At 38.6% G+C, this 22,686-nt stretch overlaps 1 protein-coding gene across 2 annotated transcripts; it reads left to right on the top strand.

Moving 5' to 3' along the window:
- The first annotated feature begins 1,268 nt into the window (after positions 1–1,268).
- man2b1 (mannosidase, alpha, class 2B, member 1) lies at positions 1,269–22,582 on the top strand. Of its 2 annotated transcripts, none has more exons than XM_088343134.1 (22): positions 1,269–1,390; positions 3,872–3,974; positions 5,955–6,128; positions 6,205–6,398; positions 7,705–7,837; positions 7,957–8,102; positions 10,892–11,091; positions 11,919–12,039; positions 12,106–12,184; positions 12,247–12,356; positions 14,425–14,532; positions 14,596–14,895; positions 16,345–16,442; positions 16,510–16,630; positions 17,294–17,412; positions 18,906–19,007; positions 19,150–19,237; positions 19,946–20,026; positions 20,117–20,341; positions 21,833–21,982; positions 22,074–22,197; positions 22,279–22,582. In XM_088343134.1, exons 1-22 carry the CDS (start codon positions 1,283–1,285, stop codon positions 22,377–22,379), a joined length of 2,985 nt encoding a protein of 994 aa, XP_088199260.1. In that variant the 5' UTR covers positions 1,269–1,282; the 3' UTR covers positions 22,380–22,582. The 2 variants fall into 2 exon arrangements, with proteins under 2 accessions (XP_088199260.1, XP_088199259.1); XM_088343133.1 differs by having other exon boundaries at positions 22,276–22,582.
- The last annotated feature ends 104 nt before the right edge of the window (positions 22,583–22,686 follow it).

Raw genomic sequence — 22,686 nt, 5'->3', positions numbered from 1 at the left:
CTGACTTTTATTCAACTTTGCCCAAAGACCAGGAAGACCCATATGACTACTGGCTGAGACTAAACAGAACAGCTGACCTTGCCTCTGACTGCTTGAGTGAGCAGGGCAAAACATTTGACAACCCTGAAATTGAGATTACTCGCATGTTTATTAGGAACTGCCCTTGCAAAGAACTGGCACTCACTTACAGATCTAAAACCATCGATAAGTGGTCAGCATGTGAAGTACTAGAGGTGCTGAATGAATACCACGCTGAGAAGAGCTACAAAGCAGCTTCCCTACAACAACCTGCAAATAGTACGGAAATTGCCGTACACAAAGCTGAGGTGAACCATGGTCCAACCCTCATGTACGAGCCACCTCAGACTTCGCGCCCACAGTATGTCCCTCTAACGGACGTTATTAGTATGTTGGAGAAAGTTCTGCTACGTGGTGCCTCTAACCAGTTTCAAGAGAGAAGGCGAGCTCCAACCAGGCGACCTGGAGACAAAATTAATGGTTTCACTGACAAACCATGTATCATTTGCAAAGAAGTCGAACACGGTGCTCTCTCTCATTGCCGAGACAAAAACCTTTGCTTTAACTGCCATGCCCCAGGTCATTCTCGACGTGATTGTCCAGTGACGAAAGTTGTCCCACTGCCTCAGGGAAACTGACTGATCTGCGCTTAGGGGAGAACAGTGCAGATCAACTGAGTATACCTCCCACCACACATGTGATGCCTGACATGCAAGATAATAAATCCATTTATGATTTATACAGCAACATGATCCCTCCATCTAAGAAGCTGATCTTTCAGGGGTTTCAGAGAATAGCGGAGACTGATGAACTATTTTACACACCTGTACTTGTGCAAGATGGCCCCACTTTCAGAGCACTGTAACCTAAACTTCTTATATGTAATAACTTGTGAAGCCCTTTGAGACTATTTGTGATTAAGGGCTATACAAATAAAAATGACTTGACTTGTTTTGACTTAAAATCGTTCAACAAAATGGACCATAAACAATGTGGTGAGCACAATGATTTAAACAACATTATACTGTCAATTTAGGGAGCATAATTTAAGCTTTAAAATAAAATGTTAATAAGTAAATACATAAATGTAACTAGTGCTAGGAATTTTCAAGATGTTTTTAAGAAAAACAAAGTCTGCAATGGATCACACAAAAGAAACGCTTGTAGCTTGAACCTGTCAGACAAAATTGAGGGATTTAAGAAAGGTCATATGACGCTTGCATCGTAAACACGTGTCACATGACTTTCAACTTCATTTGCAAATATGGCGACAGGCTGCCGGCAGCTGTTTTTGCTCCTTTTCCTTCTCGGGGAAACTTTGAGTGTGCCGCTCGATCTTCAAGAAAAGAAAAATGACAAATGTGGCTATCAGGTAGGAAATCTCTGCACGTTTTAAAATGACGTCACGCTGCGTTCACGTCTTCGAGGGAAAATTGGAAATAAAACAATTGAAACAATTTGTTTAATAACATCAGTTCTCCGGAATATACATTGTCATTGGATTCACAAACCTTTAATTTTGTACTAACTAGTAAGTCTAACGATCTTATTTGTACATTTGCAGATCTCATGGATGCATGTTATGCATTATCTTCCCTATTTTGCATTAAACAGCAAATGCAAATAGTAGTGCTCCATTTCTAAATCAAACATTCTAAATAGAACTTACTAAACTAAAATGAGCTCCAGTGTCCGAGCAAAATTCTGCGATGGATCAGTAGTGAAAACAACAGTGCAATTTGGACTATTGATGGTGTGTTATCTGATTGTAACCATCACATGGTGTGGCAGTCTAAACATTTAGAAAAATAGAATATTGTTTAAAACGCTTTCGATTCATACATCAACCTGTCAACCACCACGGCTCCATGCTCTTACAAACTGTCATATTTTCTCTTACAAAATACAAAATAATCTTACACCACATTTTTTTTCAACTGTGTTTATTTATGTAGTTTAACATGTTATATTGTACATGTGTTTCGTTAAGTAGCTTGGACGTTCACTGTAGAAGGAAAAAACACATGCAAATATAATTAATTAGAATAATACATTTTCTTATTTAAATTATTAATTCATTTTCTGCATTAAATTATTCTTGATAATATTCTGATAAAAGGGATAACCACAAACCTGTCTTTTTACATTTTCTCCTTTTATACTTCTTTTTTTTCTTAACTTCTTTATACAACATAATAATTCGTAAAATAATGCATCAATCAAAGCAAGTGAGTTGTTTGAGAGCCGGCTCTCTTTAATGAGTTGAGCCGACAAAGCCGGTTCTCTGAAAAGAGACGGACTACACAACTACCACGGAATGATGCATGATGGGAAATACCCAGGCGGCAGACGCATGCGCACAGTAGCATCAAACCGCTCGCTTCCTTTGCAACAAAAAAAACAATACTGAGATAGAGGCTACCGCGGCGAATTCGTTTGACTTGATTGATTTGCCGTTTCGTGATAGTCGGTGTATACCGGATGGTACCCATAATTGACAAATTTGCGGTTTTCCGTACAGATTTTCTTGTATGTTGTACACGTCTTAGAATGCATAATAAATGTACTTTGTACGGCAAAAACATACATGTTGACAGGTATGATACATTGACCTGACCAATTAGCTCGATTAATCGTTGTATATTGTTACATGAAATTAAGTTTGGTGATATAATAGAGCAGTGATTTTTTTTTCATTTAAAAAAACTTCCAAGCACACCGTCGGGCGAAAACTTTTAAAAATTAATTCCTGGCACCGAAAGAGCCAAAATTGTCTGCCGACGGACCGGCATTTCTGTAACTATGTTTAAATGTTTTTTATTCTTAACAAGAAAATTATAACTAAAATCAGCAAAACTATAGACTATTTTTTTACATTATTTGATTTATTTATTTCTTGTTTTGCAGTGTAATCTTAAAGGGATAGTGTGTAACATTTAGTGCCTCCTAGTGGTACAAAAAACTTCCAGTATCCAGTAAAAAAAGCATTGATTTGAATACTAGGGCGGAAATACATGAAATATCATACCAATGTGAATTTTATTTTTTAAAAAAGATGGGTAGAGAAATTATTTCTTTAACACCATGAAATCCTTTCCTAGATCAGTGCCATATTTTTCTAGCACCCTGCCACCACGCTCTGCCGTGTATCACTGGCACTCACTTGTACCAGGCAATACAGTGCCATCTATTGGTCGTATATTACTAATTGTGGCTTTAAACAACTTCATCAAACCAAATACATTTTTTAAATTCATTGTACAAGCTCATTAGCAAATTATTAATTCAAACAAAGAAACAAAATGTAATCTACAGCTACCTACTTATCTGGATGAATGTTCGGGCCAATGATCAGAATGTTCGGGCCAATGATCAGATTTAGAATATTCATTGTCAAAAAGACCAACACAACTTTGTTCTGAGCATCCATACACCCAATCCCCGATCAGCCAATTAACCTGACATGCATGTTTTTTGGGAACGTGGGAGGAAACCGGAGTGCCCTGAGGAAACTCACGCAGGCACGTAAAGAACATGCAAACTCCACACAGGGAGGCTGCTGTAGCTGGACTTGAACCTCTGCACCATGGGGTTGTGTGCTGACCACCCAGCCGCCAAATGCGGACACAGTACCATAAAAACAGTAACACAAGTCAATGTTAGTGTTACTGGTATTTTTTTGCAAAGATACAATTGGATAATTTCCTGAGGCATAATTGTGTGCCCCTGCGCTTTTATTAGAAAAACACTGCCATAGAGACACTTCTTAAAGATTAACATGTTCTTTAGATAAGCAGTTATGTATATGTGTCTTTAATAAATTATCAGTTTTTGTTGGTGTTGTTTTGTGCAGTCCTGTCACGCTACAAATCCGACCATGCTCAACGTCCATCTGGTACCGCACACGCATGACGATGTGGGCTGGCTCAAGACCGTGGACCAGTACTTCTATGGAGGTCTAAAAACAGTCGCTTTATGCTTGTCCTGAAACGCATTTTGTGTTTAATCCACTTAATTTATTAATTTCAGTATTATTGTGAATATTCCTGGAATTTATATCTACATTTTGACCCCCCTCATGTCCACCAGAGTACTATCATTTATGTTTTATTTTATAGTTTATGACCTATTGAATTGCAGTCAATGGCGCCTCCAAAAAATGTTCATCAGTGTGACCAATAGGAGCTTCTTAAAATCTCGGGGTGGCACATCAAAACGAAATAATTTCAGGTTATCAAAGTAGGAAGGTCAGGGGAAAACTATCAGGAAAACCTAAGGACACAGCTACTAATATACGTAGTTGTCTCATCTCATCTCATTAGCTGCACCGCTTATCCTCAGTAGGGTCGCGGGGGTGCTGGAGCCCATCCCAGCAATCATCAGGCAGTGGGCAGGGGGCATCCTGAACTGGTTGCCAGCCAATCGCAGGGCACACAGGGACAGACAACTCCCTCGCTCATTCACACCTAGGGACAATTTTGGACCGGCCAATCCACCTGAAATGCATGTCTTTGGAATGTGGGAGGAAGTGCCGGAGGAAACCCACGCAAGCACGGGGAGAACATACAAACTCCGCACAGGAAGTCCGGGAGCTGGATTTGAACGCACACAGGATGTTCCCAAGACCTTAGAACTGTACCTGCCTGTAATGTGTAATATTTGATGTTACTAATGATTTATGGTGCACAGTCCATAACTGTCCAGTCAACATTTTGAGTTCCACAACAATTCTGTTTTTGTGTTGCATATATTAGTTATACGGTGTACATTAAACAAAAAAAAACAAAAAACAATTACTGGGCAGATACAAATAAAAGCAAGTACAGAGACAATCTGTAGTCATCTAAAGGTTAAACCTTTTGGGGTCATTGGGGGAACTTGACCCATTTATGCAGAACGCTCTTGGACTTTAATCATACTACTACGTTTTCTAATTTATATTAAACACTATTATATACAGTATTTTTTATTATCATTTAGTAGACAGTGATCTGCTGTGAGGTTCATGTGTGGTGAGGTACTGTCAGATCACCAAATAAATGAACCTCCAATACAGCTTATTCATTATTTGTTTGAAAAGGGAAGCATTTTTTTTCAACAGGGGCGTTAGTGAGACAAGTGATTCTTGGCGGCCGCTTGCTCTTAGTACTTGAATGGCAAATGAATTTGAAAAAGAAAATTGAAAAGTTGTGAAGTTAAATGAGAAAGAACATTAACACTAAATACTTATAATCATTTAATATAATTTCAATTTTATCTTTCCACGATGGCCCAGCTCAGTCCTCCATTACCACGCATAAACCTTTGTTCGCCACTGCCACTCCATCTGTAAGTGGATATAATTAACTCGCGTTTTATTTTGTTAATATATTATTGATCTTATTACTGTATTTGTTTTGTTCAATTACTATTTGAATGTGCTTTTAGTGTCCATTAAGATGTGTTTTATCGCTCTTAAGGGTTACCTTGCATAATTTTGGATTGCCCAGAACGGATTAATAGGTTTTCAGTTCTATCTTATTGAGAAAAGTTGTTCGAGAGACGCGAAATTCGAGAAACGAGCTGGATCCGGGAACAAATTAATCTCTTGTGTAGAGGGGCCACTGAACCTATATAAAAATAATAAAATGCTTGGTTAACCTTTATGGACTATAAACAAAACTGAATTTTGTAAAAATGAACTTTTTGCACAACTCGGAACTTTTACAAGGTACCACTATGACTTATGTGTGCACTGTCTCTCTATGTGTCATACTGTCTACTTGTGTTTTTTTTTTTAATTTTCCAGACACTGAGGGCTGAGAGAAACACAATTTCTATTCTCTGTTTATGATGCAGTATTGACGATGAAGCTGACTATCACTTTGAATTCAATTGTCATCAGGAACAGCAGTTTTTTTGACGTCAAATCTTAAGCTATCTTGTCTTGTGTGTAGACCGAAACGAAATCCAGCATGCTGGCGTGCAATACATCCTGGATTCGGTGGTGGAGCAGCTTCTCAAGAACCCCGACCGCAGGTTCATCTACGTAGAGACGGCCTTCTTCTACCGATGGTGGCGCCGCCAGAGTTCGGACATGCAGGAGACAGTCAAGCAGCTGGTCAACCAAGGTGCGATCTGCTAGGATTCCTTCAAGTCAAACAAATCCCATGAAGCGTCCCGTTTGTGTCCCCTGCCCCATCACAGGCCGGCTGGAGTTTGTAAACGGCGGCTGGTGCATGAGCGACGAAGCCACCACTCACTACAGTGCCGTCGTGGATCAAATGACCATGGGCCTCAGGTTCCTTAACCAGACCTTCGGACCATGCGGCCGGCCCCGGGTAGCCTGGAGCATTGACCCATTTGGACACGCCCGTGAACACGCCTCCATGTTTGCACAGGTACATTTAACATGCTGACTTCAATATGTAAAAAAAATTTAGGTGGAAAGGAAGTGTCTCCACAAAATCCTGATGACATCACTTTAGATAGTCCCTTTGACTCCGAATAGCCATTTTTTTTTCTATTTGTGATTTGGAGTAAGATTGGCAGATAATGGGCTTATGCTGCTTGTGCAAAAACAATTTTGATAGTATTCTTGAAAACAAAGTGACATGTTGGGGCATCTGTGTTTGGAACTCTTTGCATCTCAGCTTTATTTATACATGTTCACAACATTGTTTTCTTTGATAAACACTCCCAATATTTAAAAAAATGGCTATTTGATGTTTGTATACATTTTTGGGGATGTGCTATATGTAACCAGAAGTCAAAACTTAAAACTATATTTATACTAAATTATTTTGGGGAAAATAATTCATTCACACTTCTACCTAAAAGACTTAAAAAACACAAATGCACATTAGACTTAGAAACGTCTTTCGTAGTTTACTACAGCTGTTTATAGCAAGTTACACAATACCTTTTTTCTTGAAGACCAGCAATTCTTATTTTTTTGTATTTATAATGCTGATTGGTTCCTGGTTATTTATCCATTATGTCATCTGCTGAACTACTACATTGAAATAACATTGTTATATGTTAGTATAAAAAATCTAAGAATTTTCTTTATCCTTTCTGAAATCTGATTTTCAGTTTTGACAGCAATGGCTTTTACTTAAAGGTGGGGAGCGTAGTTTGAGTTTGCCTTAAAAAGTTGAAAGTTAAATATTTTCTCTTTTATGTAATGCACAACTTAGTTCGAAGAGCCCTTTTGCCTATCTGCTTTTATGTTAATTTTAACAGGCATGTTCAGAGCAGAACAAACCCCCAAAAAGATAAAAAAGGAAGAGTTTTGTGATATAATGTTATTTTTAACTAATTGAATCATGGATGCTTTATTTAGCATTGAAGAGCTAGCTAGGGCGAGGGTGGGCGGCGCTAGGAATTCACTGGGGAGCCAACGGGGAGCTAGCCTGGAAGTTTGGGAACCATTGTATTAAATAAATGAATACATACACATTTCTTGATCTACCAGGATGAAAAAAAATCTCATATAAATATGATAATTTATAGATGCTATTATTATTCAAATCAATTTATTTTTAATGAATGAAGGTTTTTATACCACTAAAAGGCCTGAACTGGAAAGTATAAAAACTATATAAACTATTGTTAACCAAAAGGAAGAGGAAAATAAATGAGATAAGATAGGCTGGAATTAAAAATGAAAAAGTAAATCCTATAAAGCCATTTATCCTGCTCCAGATGGGCTATGACGGCTTCTTCTTTGGCCGACTGGACTACCAGGACCGACGCCGGCGCATGCTAGCCAAGGAGCAGGAGCTGCTGTGGAGGGCGTCGGACAGCCTCACTCCCCCGATGGCCGACCTCTTCACTGGTAACCCAACAAACTCGTTATCTGTGGGAATATAAATTTTGAGGAGTCCCAAACTTAAGAACCAAAACTCGAATGTGGCCCTTGATGATGTTCGGTTTCGCCCCTCCAACTCATGAAAGGGATCCTTCCTAATGGGTACAACCCTCCGGATGGTTTCTGCTGGGACCAGTCCTGCGACGATCCACCCATCAAGGACGATCCTGACCTAGACGACTACAATGTGGACAATGTGGTGGAACGCTTTCTCAATGCTGCAAATGGGCAGGTGAGATCACCTGTAGTGAAGCTTCTTAAAATAAACTAAAGCTGCTGTAGCAAATGATTAATAATATATCAAAGGTACAGTGTGTATTATTTGACCAGTGAATGTTGTTGTATGGTGTAGTGCACCATGTCAAACATACACCCCACGGGCCTGCTCCAGCCAATTGGATAACTTAATCTAATACCCCGAAAACTTTCTGAGTATGTTTTTTTTTTTAAAAGCAAGTCCCTAACTCATTTACGTCAAAAGTTATGATTTTTTTTTTAAATAAATAAAAATCAAATGCTCCGTCTTACTGCTAAATAGCCGTAAAGGTGCAGTATTTCCTCAACTTCAGTCGGTCCAGCCAAATCATTGAGTCTGATCTTATTGCCCGTCTTATTTTGTATTTTTCTTTTTTGTTTTCGAAGCAGTATGGCAATTGAGTCAGGGCCTCTTTTTCTTTTTCAAGTGCTTCTTGAGTTTTTGATGTTTATGGTGAAAAATTGTTACCCTATTCACTGCCCAAGATGAACATCTTTGGTTCCCAGTTGTTTGGGAATAAATGTGTTATCCTTAGAATCTCTTATCATCCATGATTAGAATTTTTAGGGTAGGCTACGAAAAACTAAGGTAAATATTTGGCGTTGACGTTTTTTTACTGATTTGGCCCACTTTAAAAAGTCTGGATCCGGCCATCTGGTGTAGTCCAACTGAAAATGAATGCTGTAAATCAAAAGGAAGAATACTAATTACGGTGACTCATAGTAACCTAAACGCACCATTTTACTTTTCATTTTTTGTCCAGCCTTTTGGAGGCTTCTAGGTGCCTGTAGCAGCAAGATGTCAGATAAGTATCTCAGCTTTCTTTCGGTGAGGCTCATGTTATATAAAGTAAATGCAAATGTCTCCACCTAAAAGTGTTTATTTTTAAAAAAAGCTTATTTATATGATAGTTCGCGTATTTTTGCTTTTTTTTTTCATTTATTTATTTTACCACTATGTGACATTAAGTAATATACGTTGTTAATATAAGTCATAGGTTCCAAAATTACATTAGGGCAGTACAAGGAACTTTTAAAATGTCTAAATTAAATAATAAAATAAAGAAGAAGCATTTGTGAAATAAAAGGTGAGCTTTCCTTATATTTCATCATAATTTTATTATGTTACTGCATATTTACATTTTTCTTATGATCTAAAACAAAATATTTAATGACGGGAATGTCCTTTCTCCCTTCTACTTTTTTGTGACAAGGAAATTGAATAACATTATATAATAATAATATTAATATGAATATTTACAAGAAGTAAATATATTGTAAATAAGAATATTAATGCGTAAATTGAGAACAAGATGAATATGTCAATATATTTTCTTCCTGCTACCTATTTTGCTGATTTTAAAGATAATTTTTCTTTTAACTAGAAAAGGAAATGTTTTATAATAATGATAACATTTTATTATTAGGATTATTTTATTCTATTTTAGGTTTGTAGAGTAATTGCTTGATATAATATTTAATTCAGAATCGAATTCGGTGGTTACTTAATCGGCCAGCCGGTAGTGCTCATGGTTTCGCACCTGAAATAATTTGACGTACAGTAGTATTTCAATTTTCGCTTTAAATTATCAATGTTTCCATTCATAGATATGGATATTGATTGATCAATCCAGAAGGAAACTATAAGAGCCACACAAAAAAATAAAGCACGTGTTTGATACAAACAAACTACATTTATTTACGTTATCTATCTACCCTGGTCATATCCTTTGAGAGGGGTGACCAACAGCTACAAACACATACAAAAACAAAGAAAATATAAAAAGGGAAAAAGTAGCAAAAAGCTCACAAAAAAAATTTGACCATGGCCAACCCAAATGCCCAAACACCCAAAAAAAAGGGATGGAAAAAAGTCGGAGACTTGGCTACATAGCCAAATGAAAAACCCACCACAGAAAAGTCTCTCTCATAGAAAACCATGGCTTGGTTTTGCCATGTTTCCTAGCTGGGGTGACAAGGTTGTGGCTTTCGGCCTTGTTGGTCGCCATTGTTCCCAGGCAGCCTAAACCTGTGAGGCCTTTTAACCCTCCAGGCATTTGTGAAAAGTTAAAGTTTTGGAGCTTTGCACCTTTATTTTATAGGTGTGTGTAGTCCCAGTTAAAAGGGTGCATTCTTAGTCACTGGTGAGTTCCTGTTGATGCTTTCCAAATAACGTTTATTAACTGGTTGATTATAATTATTGTTATAATTATGATTGTACATAATGGGCAAAATTTCACTTTGACACGTGCTGAAACTAAATCTTGGCATGACACACTTATTATCTTTTGATTACATATGAACACTTTAGGGTTTCAAATCTTTATTATACAGTTGGAGAGTCTGGTCACTTCCTGTGCAAGGACAGTGTAATATTTGGCGCCTCTTAGTGGTTAAGAAACCAATTTATTAAAAACAATATTGATTTAAATAATAAGCAAGATTACATGAACTGTCGTGTAAACATACTTTTTTTTAAACACTCATAGGTCGAGAAATGAGCCTCCCCTAAACGTTGCTGACATACTGTAGTTGTCTTTAGAACTCCCTCTAAAGCAAGAACTACATTAATCTGTAGAAATATGGTTACATTCAAAAGCTTGATAAATAATATTTTGTTTAACCCTGAGCTTGTATTTGGCTAGAACATATTGTTGAAAAAAGACTGAGAATAATTTTATTAAGTTTTTATGCAGGCATTTTTATTTTTAATCTGGTGAATCCACAATGTTTGATTTGTCTGATTTGGTCTTCCTTCCGGCTCAGTCTATGGTGTACAAGTCCAATCACATCATCATGACCATGGGCTCGGACTTCAATTACGAAAATGCAAATTTGTGGTACAAGAACTTGGACAAACTGATCCACTACGTCAATGCCCGGCAGTCTAACGGAAGCCGAGTGAACGTCCTTTACTCCACGCCTTCCTGCTACCTACAAGAGCTTCACCGGGCCAACCTCTCCTGGTAGGACCCTGATGAATTTCTAATTTAGTAGACACTCAAAAAAAGGAGAGAAAACATCTATTCATTTTGGACTTGTGAGAATGACAGGATAGAGCTCAAACTTCATATAAGAAATTCCAACCTGTTTTAAAGGATCTCCCGGAGCCCTTTATTTTTATTAATCAAATTATTATATTAATTATCTCCTAGGTTACAAAAGCAAATCTGCCCAAAAGGGTGTGGAATTCAATTGATAGTAGCAATGATGTTAACTGTTCATAATCGTCAAAACACTTAACAACAGTTTCCAGTAATAGTCAAAATAACAAACTGGCATCCTATAAAATCTCCTTTGCAGCTGTCCAATCTTAAAACCAAAATAAACTTGTCAGACTTAAACGCTAGTCCTGTTGTGGCAAATACATTTGCAAATGTAGAATGGATTTGCATACATGTAGAAATTTAGAAAGACTTGCTTTTACGTTTGTGGGAAAAGGTCGGGTAGACATCCTTGAAGATACTCTTGGCAGACATTAAGTTTCCTTGAAGATAGCGTGCAAGGGACGGGACGCTCTGTACTTGATACGTGATACAGGACCGCCTTTTGGGGTGTACTCAATCGAAGCCTAATCGTCACTACCAGCTTTAAATACATTGTCATGTTCCTAGCTCTGTGAGATCTTTATTGACGCATCAATAAAGTGACATCTCCCTCCGTAACGAGGCTGGCTCTCTGTCTATGTCTTTTATCCACTTATGAGAAGACTTTCTCTCGATTATCGGACCTCCAATTTCTACAACAGTCCAAAAGCGAAGACTTTGTTAAACTTTTTTGAGTTTCTGCGCAGGGCCCTTAAAACAGACGATTTTTTCCCCTATGCGGACGACGCCCATGACTTTTGGACTGGCTACTTTAGCAGTAGACCGGCGCTGAAACGTTATGAGAGGCTCAGCAATAGCAACCTGCAGGTAGGTTAGATCAGATCCAGATTTTGTCAACCAATAACTTGAAATGTGCTTTCAAAACTATTTTAGACTTGTAACCAGTTGGAAGTTCTCGGCGGTCGGGCTTCTACGAGCGGGCCCTTCGGCAAGGGCAATAGTCTCGCCTTGAGTAAGTCCGAAAGATTCAGTCCACCTCAAGCGAAATCTGACCTCGGACTCTTCCTGGTCTAGAGAGAGCAATGGCGGTCGCTCAGCATCACGATGCCGTATCCGGAACCGAAAAGCAGCACGTCGCAAACGACTACGCCAGGAGACTTGCCAATGGCTGGCAACATTGTCAGGTGCTGTAGATTTTCCACTTCAGGGATGTATGGCCTTGTAATTTTATATATACGAGGAGGGTCACGCTATCTTGGACTTTGTATGGGTTTCATGTAAGGGAGATGGAATTCAGTCTGTTGCCCATTAGTGTTAGATGCACAGTGGAACCCTCATTTATTTCGTGGGCCACGTTAAAAACACGGACACGTGATAGGCGAAATCCTTGAACAATTGTAGTATAAGATACTCAAACCCTTTTTTTTATAGGCACCAGCATTTGTTTAACAAAACATTACTGTTATACCTGTTAACATTTATTTATTTACCAATACTGTACCTATTGTCTGAGGGACTGTTTATTTAATCAGAATGCAGAATACAATGCATGATAAAGATTCGTGATGCAGCGAGACTGTGAAAGGTGAACCACGTAACAGCAAAGGATGACTGTACTTCTTTTTTAGTATTGACCTAATATAGATTCGAAATTGGGTTCAGAGATTTACCAAATACTACGAATATTACGTCATTTATTACAGCAGTTTATAGCAAATTCTGAAATCTGCATTTTCAATGAAAACAAAATCAAGCGTTCATTTTTACTCTTGTTGATGGCAGTTTTGGCCTGCCAAAAATGAAATGCAAAGTTGTGGCGGCAATCCATCATCCCCGACTTGCTCAGAGCAGGTGGTGGCAGAGCGCATTTTTAAATTTGTTATCTGTTCATCCTGCTTATGCGTGTCATTGTAGCCCCACTAAAATGAACGACACTGTTTTAGCTGTGATCTATTATTCTTGATCCATTGCCGAAAGCTGGGACACAGAGAGCAAATTTGCAACAGGCAAAACAGTTTTGAAATGATTTTGCTGTTACTGCATTTTCACTTAAATGAACTGTACTCGTCTGGCCACAATCATTTATACCCAACCTCATATTGCTGTTAGCTGGGACAAGCTTAATGCACATTTACTGAAAGATGTGTGGTCATGGCCTGCCCGAAATGAAATGCACAGTTTTGGTCACAATCCATTATCCCTAGTCGACTATTGCTGAAAGCAGGGGCGAGCAGAGCACATTAGTTTTCTTTGTCGCAAGAGTGGAGGCGAGAAATAATAGGCTATCTATAATAGTTAAACTTTTCACCTAAAATGAACTGCACTTATGCCTAATCCCATATTTCTGTGAGCGGAGACAGGCAGAGACAATTTTTGGGAGGTGTGCCTTTTCTGGCCCACCCAACATAAAATTCACTGTTGTGTCCCGGTTCCATTATCCCCTGTTCGACTACTGCTGAGAGTTGGGGATGGCAGAATACTCGTTTTGTTTTTCAGTTCAGGCCGCTGAAGTGTGCCATTTTGGCCTGCTTAATATGAGCTGCACTGCTTTGGCCATGTCTTATTATCACCAGTCCACTATTCCTGAGATCAGAAGCCAATAGAGCCAGTTAGTGGCATTCTCGGCGGTGCTTTTTTTCCTGTTATTTTTGCCTAAAATTAAAAAAACCACCTGTTTCGCCTTATTCCATTATCCCCAAACCACTATTGTTGCGAGCAGGGACCAGCAGAGGGCGGTTTTGGCGAGAGACGGGCTTTTTTGGCCTAAATCTACAACCCTAGTCGACTGTTACTTAGAGCAGGGGGCGACAGAGTGCCATTATTTTCGGTTCAGGCCGCTTAAGCATGCCATTGTGGCCCACCTGAGATATACCACACTCTTTGGACTGTGATTTATCGTCAGTCGACTATTGCTGAGAGCGAAGGCCAATGGAACAAATTTGTTTCAGTATGTGGTGGCATTTTTTTTCCCATTCTTTTCTGTCTGAAATTAATATTTCTTAGGTCGACTATTGCTTTGAGCAGGGGCTGGCAGAGTAACTGGTAAAACATGAGGGGCTACTTTTCTGCTATTTGCATATCGCAGGGGGTCCTTGTCACCATGAACTGTGATAAATAAGGGATAACACTAATGTTCTGTATTATTTATTTTTCTTACTACTTAATACTAAGCAGTTGACCAAAACAACTTGTACATCGTCATTGCATCGTTCATGCAGACTGTGCCAATTGACTAGTTTTTGCCGCCATCAGGTTCTGGTCAGCAACACTCTGTCCGCTTTGACCGGCTCCATCGCCAAGCGAGTGTACTGCGACAGCCTTAACATCAGTGTGTGTCCTATCACAGAGTCCAGCAAAAAGGTAAAAAGGCCAGTCTTCCGTTTTTGTCATCCGATTTTCTCAATGCACAACTCCCTTTCCCAGTTTTCCGTAAACATCTTCAATCCTCTTGGCCGGCCCGTCTCGTGGCCTATCAGGCTTCCGGTCAACGGCACGGCGTACTCTGTGACCAACGCTGATGGCACATCCGTGGAATGCGACGTGGTTCCAGTCTCTCAGACCACACGCCAGCTGAGGAGGAACCGTGGCTTTGCTGAGAACGAGCTCCTCTTCCAGGCCGAGGCCCCACCGCTTGGTTTCAGCACTTACTCGGTGGCCCTTCTCCAAAACGCGCCTCCAATGGCCTCCATTGACCACCGTGCACCTAAAAGCATATCAAACAAGGTGAACAATGTCACATTACTCAAGCCCATGCTTTTTTAATGATATTTATTTCGTTTTGGTTTTTTTTGGGTGGGGGAAAATCCAATAAACGAGGTTCATGACACTTTTTTACTAAGGTTGTATGTCAATATGAATATCACAGAATTGTTTCAACCTCGGTTTACAATATTCCATTTAGAGTCAATAAAATGTGTTTGCCTTTTTGATTGTTATACCAGTATGTTGAGTTATTACAATATATAATAAATATGTAATATAATATACACACATATGATTAAAAAACAAGCAATGCAATGATGCTATGATAATTGGTCTTGGATCAGATACACTGAGCCCTTTGAGACTATTTGTGATTAAGGGCTATACAAATAAAAATTACTTGACTTGACTTTGGGAAAAAAATATGATAAAATATGTTTAGGGAAACTTTATTATGAAAGCTCTCCAATACTAAAAACTTTTACAATTATGTGAAGGTTGTAGTTTCATAATTATAATTTAATGATTAAAAGATGAAAGGAATCATGAAATAAGAGTACATATTAAGAAAATGGCTGATTATAAAAAATGGCCGTTAAAAATAATGTATTTTTATCAGTTTGTTGGAAATTAATAAAATGAGTTAGAAATGTTTTTCTATTTTTTTTTAACTGGACATCTTTTATTCTCAATTTTTTGCTAGTTTTAATAATATGATCGTTGATGTTACAGGGGGATTTTAAATAGTTTTTGTGGGTTAGCTTCAATTATGTTTAATTTTTTGGTTCTTGACAAGCTAAAAGTTTTTGCCAGACGTTGCCTTTTTTTTAAAGAAGTCATTCACTGGGAGCTCGTTTAAAAGGACCTTGTTTATTATTTTTGCCTCCGAGTAGTTAAAAAAAAATAATTTAAAAAAATATATTTATTCAAGAAATAAGCCAAAAATACATGAATTATCGTATAAACTTGTAATTTTTAATACTTGTCAGTCATTACATTTGTATCTATTTTACATAACATGAGTCTCACATAGAAGAAGCTGACATGATTGTCTTCCATCTTGCTGCTAAGGGTAACCTCAAAAAACAAAAAACTGGCAAGACTGGGCAGAAAGAGAAAAAAAACGGTACGGTTTGGTCACTTTGAGTCTACGTAGTTTGTATTCTTCTGTGTGCTTTGTAGCAGTCGTTTTGGGTACACTATACATGAGACAAGTCAAGTTAAGTCATGTTTATTTGTATAGCCCTTGATCACAAGGAGTCTCAAAGGGCTGCACAGAACACAGAATATTGCAAACCACTGACAATTATCACACCATCCCCTGATTAAAACTTACATGAGGGCAAGGGAAAACTCAAAAACCTACAGAAACATTTAGTGCTCACATGTCACACAGACTCTCTTTAAATTGAATCCAGTTTTAAATGTATTTCAATATAGAAATTGCCTACCATTTTCCGATGTTTACAGTATCTCCAAGTAACTTTTGACCCAGAGACGGGCCTCCTGAGCGGCCTGACCAACATGGAGACCAAGCAGAGCATCCACCTAACGCAGAACTTCTACTGGTTGGTCTCCAACAGTTTATATCCTTTTATCATTTTACCTTAATTAAGCTTTCAATATATGCCTCAGGTACAACGCTAGTGACGGCAACAACTCAATGAGCATCCAGCCTTCAGGAGCATATATCTTCAGACCGAACACCTCCACGCCATTTGTCATCAGCAAGACCGCCAAGACAGAGATGATACAGGCACGGAGTGTTTTTAATGTAGCTACCATAAAAATCGGACCCGATTATAAGCCTCACACGGTAATTTTAAAGGAAAAAACATTTTGTACATACAGTACATAAGCCGAACCTGACTATAAGCCTCATGTGAGATATTTACAAAGACTGTACACAGAAAGTTTTAATAATTTACGGTACCTTAACCCCTTAACGTTCCGACGGCCCGCCATGCTCATCAGAAAAACATCAAGGTCACTCTAAAACTATGCCCCCCATAGAATCCAACTGTGTAAAATATTTCCTCCACTTTAAATGTTTCTGCTTTGTTGGGCTTTTTGTAATACGTTTGTTCCTCCAAATTATTTCTGTTTACAAATAGACTCGTAAATGTTTTCCCAATATGGTAGTAAGCCCTCCTCTTTCAGTTTTCCATGATGAGGGCCTGTTCATGCGAGTTTTCTTCTTGCACAAAGCGCAATTATATTAAACCTATATCTTCCTCAACACATATATTCCACCTGTCTTACTCTTACCTTTACTAGTCGGGCACCCCTGACAACCAATAAAATAAGTGCATAAGTTAGCAGCATCATTGCATAAGCTGCAAGGCCGAAAGCTTTTGCGGTTTGTAGTCCGAATTTTACGGGATAATAAATTTGGTAACAAGTAGACTTGCCTTTTCAGACGTCAGTGATGCAGGAAGTAAGGCAGTGGTTTGCGCCGTGGGCATCTCAAGTCGTCCGTCTGCATGCTGACAGCCGGGTTCTTGAGCTTGAATGGACTGTGGGCCCGATTCCCATTGAGTAAGTGCAGCTAGAGAATTGTGTCTGTAGACCCGGGGTGGGCAAACGTTGTGAGTGGCAGGCCACGTACGGTTACAAAATTTGGAAAAAACAATTGATTCGTTTTTTTCTGCTGATATTCTCAAATCCGTAACCTTGAAGATACATGAAGAAAAATATAATGTAGGCCTATCAACTTTTTCTCATTTGCATTTATTAATTAACAAGCACAGCGGCCCAGTGTAAATTTCCACAAAAATCGGTGCAGCAGGTTCGGAGACTAAGTCAAATACACACACACACAAATCAGGATTTATAAAGTAGTTTGGATTAGATGAATTTAGATTTGATATACAAGTAGACATCTAGATGTGCGTGTTAAATTTTGATCTGTATTTGTTAATAATTTGGTTATTTTCATAAAATCTGTTAAGATTCACTCAGAAAGAAAATCAAGTAATACATTATGCCCCTTTGTTAAGCACTAAATTTGCTCAAATGCATTAAAAACTCAAAATGCAAAAGTTTTTTTTGTTTTTTTTTGCTTGACATTACACGTCAAGTATCTGGATAAATATAATATAAATACACAATTAAAAAAAAAAAAAAGACACAGGGGGCAGCAAGACAACATTTGTTTTATCAGTAGTACCATATTTTGCTTACTTATGAGGCACACCCTTGAAACAAGTATTTTGTCAAATAAGGCTCGGTGGGCTTGTGGGTAGGAAGTCTGCCCCGAGACCGGAAGGTTGCTGGTTCGAGCCTCGTTTGGTTAATACAACAACACTGGTTTCCGTTGCCTCCCTTCTTGGCACTCAACATTTGGGGTTGGATTTGGGGGGTTTAGTCACCTAATGACTCTGAACAAGATGTTCCAACACATCAGTTGGTTTTTAGGTGCACTTTATAGTCTGGAAAATATGGTGCCTTTTTTTTTACCTTTATATACATTGTCCTTATTGTTTTTACCATTTTTGTTGAGTGGGCCATGTTTTAATCTCTTTATGTATTCTACACATTTTAAAGTAGCTTAACTCCTCTTGAAATAAATTGCTGGATCATGAATAGCGTCCAAGCTCCACTTGTATCCAAAATAGAGTAAAACTAAATCATACAATAACAATACGGTAAGTGTGACACCAAAAATTAAAAACAAAAGCCTCAAACCAATTAGAAATTTCAATGAAATACATGAAAAAATGTATCTACAAAAGAATATATTTTGACGCTTACAAACAATGGGGTCAACGGCAAAACTGCGGAAGCAGATGGCTTTTGATAACGTGCTATGTGTCAATGAGAACATTTAAATATTGCTCCCAATGTGCTGTCACTTCCGGTCTGAGATTTTTTTTCATTATAAATATGGAAAACTACATGAACGTCAAAATAACTTCTGGGGCAGAACAGGTCGGATTAAAAATCTTGGCCGTTCGCATGTGGCCTGCAGGCTATAGTTTGCCCATCCATGCTGTAGTTGAAAACGGTAAATGACGCCATTTTTTTGTCAGCGACGATTTGGGCAAGGAGGTGATTACTCGATTGGACACGGACATCAAGTCTTCAGGAATATTCTACACGGATTCCAATGGAAGAGAAGTTCTGAAAAGAAAGTATGAATCCTTATTAAACCAATATTTTTATGTTGTTGTTTATTATTTCACATCAATTTATAAGCTTATCCGGTTTTGTGGAGGTTTGAGAAAAACACATGCAAAAACAAAATGCCATATTAAATATTGTGTGTCCTATCAGGAAAGACTACCGACCCACTTGGAATCTGAAACAGTCGGAGCCTATCGCTGGAAACTATTACCCTGTCAACTCCCGTGCATTCATTAAGGTACCGTAACCAACAGTTTATTCTTTAAGACTTTTTTTCATTGAAAATAAAGTTAAACGAGACATTATCAACAAAAAAAATCTTTTGGCCGATTAAAATGAAAATTCCCCGTGAAAAAAAGTCAATGGGGTTTTTACTCAAATCACTCAACTATCTGTCAGAGTTCCGGTATATTCTCACACTCGGACCAGCAATAAAAACTTCCGCTCCTGTTTTAGCAATATCTGTTGCAGCCTGATGATCCTGGATGGGGGATTACCTAATGTGCAGTCCCTTCTCAAGGTTTCTTCATTTTCCTCATGTTGAGGTTTTTGAGTTTCTCCTTGCCCTCATGTAGGTTTTAGATCAGGGGATGGTGTAATAGTCTGTGGTTTGCAACAATCTGTGGTCTGTGCAGCCCTTTGAGACTCCTTTGATTAAGGGCTGTACAAATAAACATGACTTGTCTTAAATGTTTTACTTTATAAATATTCGACATAAGCCGCGGGTAAGCAAAAGCGGCTTCCGCATGTTGCTCTTTGACGCTTCCTAGTGGCTTCCTGTCCCTTTTTAAAAAAAATGTTTGATAATAGAAAATTATATGGTTTCTGTAGGATAAACATGACAGAGGCATTCTTAACGTTTTCAAAAGTATAGAATATATATATATATATATATATATATATATATATATATATATTCATATACACAGTATGTGTGTGTTGTTAGGATGACAATGACCAACTCACTGTGGTGACGGATCGCTCTCAGGGGGCAAGCAGCATCCACAATGGCTCACTGGAAATCATGGTCAGATTAACGCATTCCAAGCACACAACCACTTATAACTACTGAAACACAAAAAAATAAATACATATGCTTGTGCTGCCCCGACAACAGCTTCACAGGCGGCTGCTGTACGATGACGTTCGCGGCGTAGCCGAGCCTCTTAACGAGACTTCAGACGTCTTTCCTCAAGGTTTGGTAGTGCGCGGCCACCTGCGGCTCTCGCTGGACCGCCCAGCTAGTGCCGCTGATGCACATCGCCCCCTGGCAGAGAAGGTAGTTTTGCAGCCACTACTGTCATTCACCGACGGGGACCTGCACCCAAATACTAGACTGCAGGTGAGTCCTAATTTGATAATTAACTTGGCTTGAAACATAGATAGCCTCAGTTTATTTTCCAAAAAGTATAATTTTCTAATTCCCTCCTCCTTCCCTTAATCTGATTTTGAATTTATTTTTTGCAACTTCATCAGTTATTAGATACATTTATAATTGTACTACATCACAAGAATATTTGTATATAAAAAAACAGTAATCTGCTGCCACTCACTGGTATAGATGAGTTCTTTGACTGATCACTGGAAAACAGACAAGATAGTGATCAACAACATGATAAAAATTGGGAAATTTCATACACCACAAGAGACAAGGTCTCAAGGCACACTGGTTGAAAAACACCGGGTCAATTGATCTTTAAAATCTATCCGCTTATCTACCCTGGTCATATCCCTCGAGAGGGGTGATCGACAGCAAGACCAACACATACACAACAACAAAGAAAAGAAAAAAAGGAAAAAGTTGCAAAAAAACACACAAAATGTGACCATAGCCAACCCAAATGCCCAAACACCCTAACAAGTTAAGCACCTCGGCACCCAAGTTGGTCATGCTTTCATCCCTCCAGATGCAACGGGACACAAGAAAGCGGCCATGTTACAAAATACACTCTTCTGTTCAACAGCAGGGTCCGACAGCTTTCACTGGTTTACCCCTGCTGCATCATACAGGTGCCTTTAGAACACGTCTAAACATCCAACTATCCTTTTACAACACCTCTCCACTCATTCCCATCACCAACAAGAGCTCTCGCTTCAACTTTCCTGCAGTGCACTCATAACACCATTCATCCATGTCAATCGCGGCCTTCCTCTTGGTCTCCTTCCATTAAATTCTGCTCTGTAGATCTTCAACATTCGCTACTCATCCATCCTCTCCATGTGTCTTAACCGAGTACTCTTATCCACACACTTGCTTAGTTCCACTACTACTCCAGCTCTCTCTCACAATTTCATTTCTCAAATCTATCCAATCTTGTCACTCCCCACATACTCCTCAAACACTTCATCTCAAAAACATTTGATTTCGTTCTCAAATCTGCGTTCAGGTCTCGCAAACCCTAGTTCTACGGTCACTAAATGTGAGAGGATGTGGAAGCAAAGCGACTGAGTGGAAGAAAGTGGAGAGCGGAAGGATGATGACTAAAAGGAAGTTTGATGTGTTAGCCTTAATTAAAACAAAGATGAAAGGAAATAATCACTAAAATAAGTATAATAAATTATTGATATACGGTACTCGTTTACTTTCCCACTGACTTAAAATAAAGTTTTGACCTAATAGTTATAGCACTAAATATATTTTGCAATACCATTTTCTTTTATAGACCAGCTTAACAAATTGATCCTTCCCTCAGAAGGACTCACATTTTGTCACATTTGTACCACACCATATGAAAATCGTTTACAGACTTGTATTATTGTTATTATTATAGATGTTGAATTTTATGTACTAGTTAACTAGACTATAATAAACCAACTTTACCGTTCACTCTAGTTCTCTGGACTCCAAGCTTCACTTCCCCCTGCTGTCCACCTTCTGACACTGAGCCAGTGGGATGATGAGTCAATCCTTCTCAGGCTGGAGCATCAGTTCCAGAGTTGGGAAAGCAAAGTCAACTCACAGCCGGTCACAGTCAACCTGCAGGTTGTATTTATTTAAGAAATTAAATGTTTCTTTCTACTGTTATGTGGTTATATGAACTTTGTATTCAGTGATCTTTGTCTTTTGCGCGCAGAAGTTGTTTTCCACTTTGGTGGTGGTGGGCGCGTCTGAACTCAACCTGTCTGCCAATCAATGGAAAGAAGAAATGAAGCGTTTCGATTGGACACCGCAGACTGATCCACAGCTTCATGACTCCAGTGAGTACTTCAATTCTCAAAGTACAAGCTAATGAAAAAAAAACTAGAAACTAATCAGAAACTGATTGTCCCCCTTAGCAGACAATACAGCGGATAAAACATTTTTGGATCCTTCTGCGTGGGAGGTCACCTTACGTCCAATGGAAATCCGGACCTTCCTGCTCAGAGTGAATCTCAAATAGCCATTCACATTTCATCTTCCCTTTGGTCGAGATGAAGAAGGGGATGGCGTTTCCCAGTAACTCTGGAGCCTTTAATGGTTCTAACGTTAGAAGGGAAATTTGCACAAATTTTGCACTCTATGAAATGATAGCCTTTTAAATTGATTGTCAACGAATCAAAACGAATGAATTGAAAAATAAACTCAACCATTCTTACAAGTTAATGGTAGAATTGTCTTCTTCAATCTTTGACGGTTAGTTAGGAACATATGCATAAATATATTTGAGCCTGGAATTTGACCATCTTTACTCAATCACAACCAGACAG

This window comes from Urocampus carinirostris, chromosome 8 (genome assembly GCF_059441175.1).
Source record: "Urocampus carinirostris isolate Australia breed hairy pipefish chromosome 8, RoL_Ucar_1.0, whole genome shotgun sequence".
NCBI classification, from domain to species: domain Eukaryota; kingdom Metazoa; phylum Chordata; class Actinopteri; order Syngnathiformes; family Syngnathidae; genus Urocampus; species Urocampus carinirostris.
Note: the sequence above shows the minus strand (reverse complement) of the source record. Positions and strands in the feature narration are given on the sequence as shown.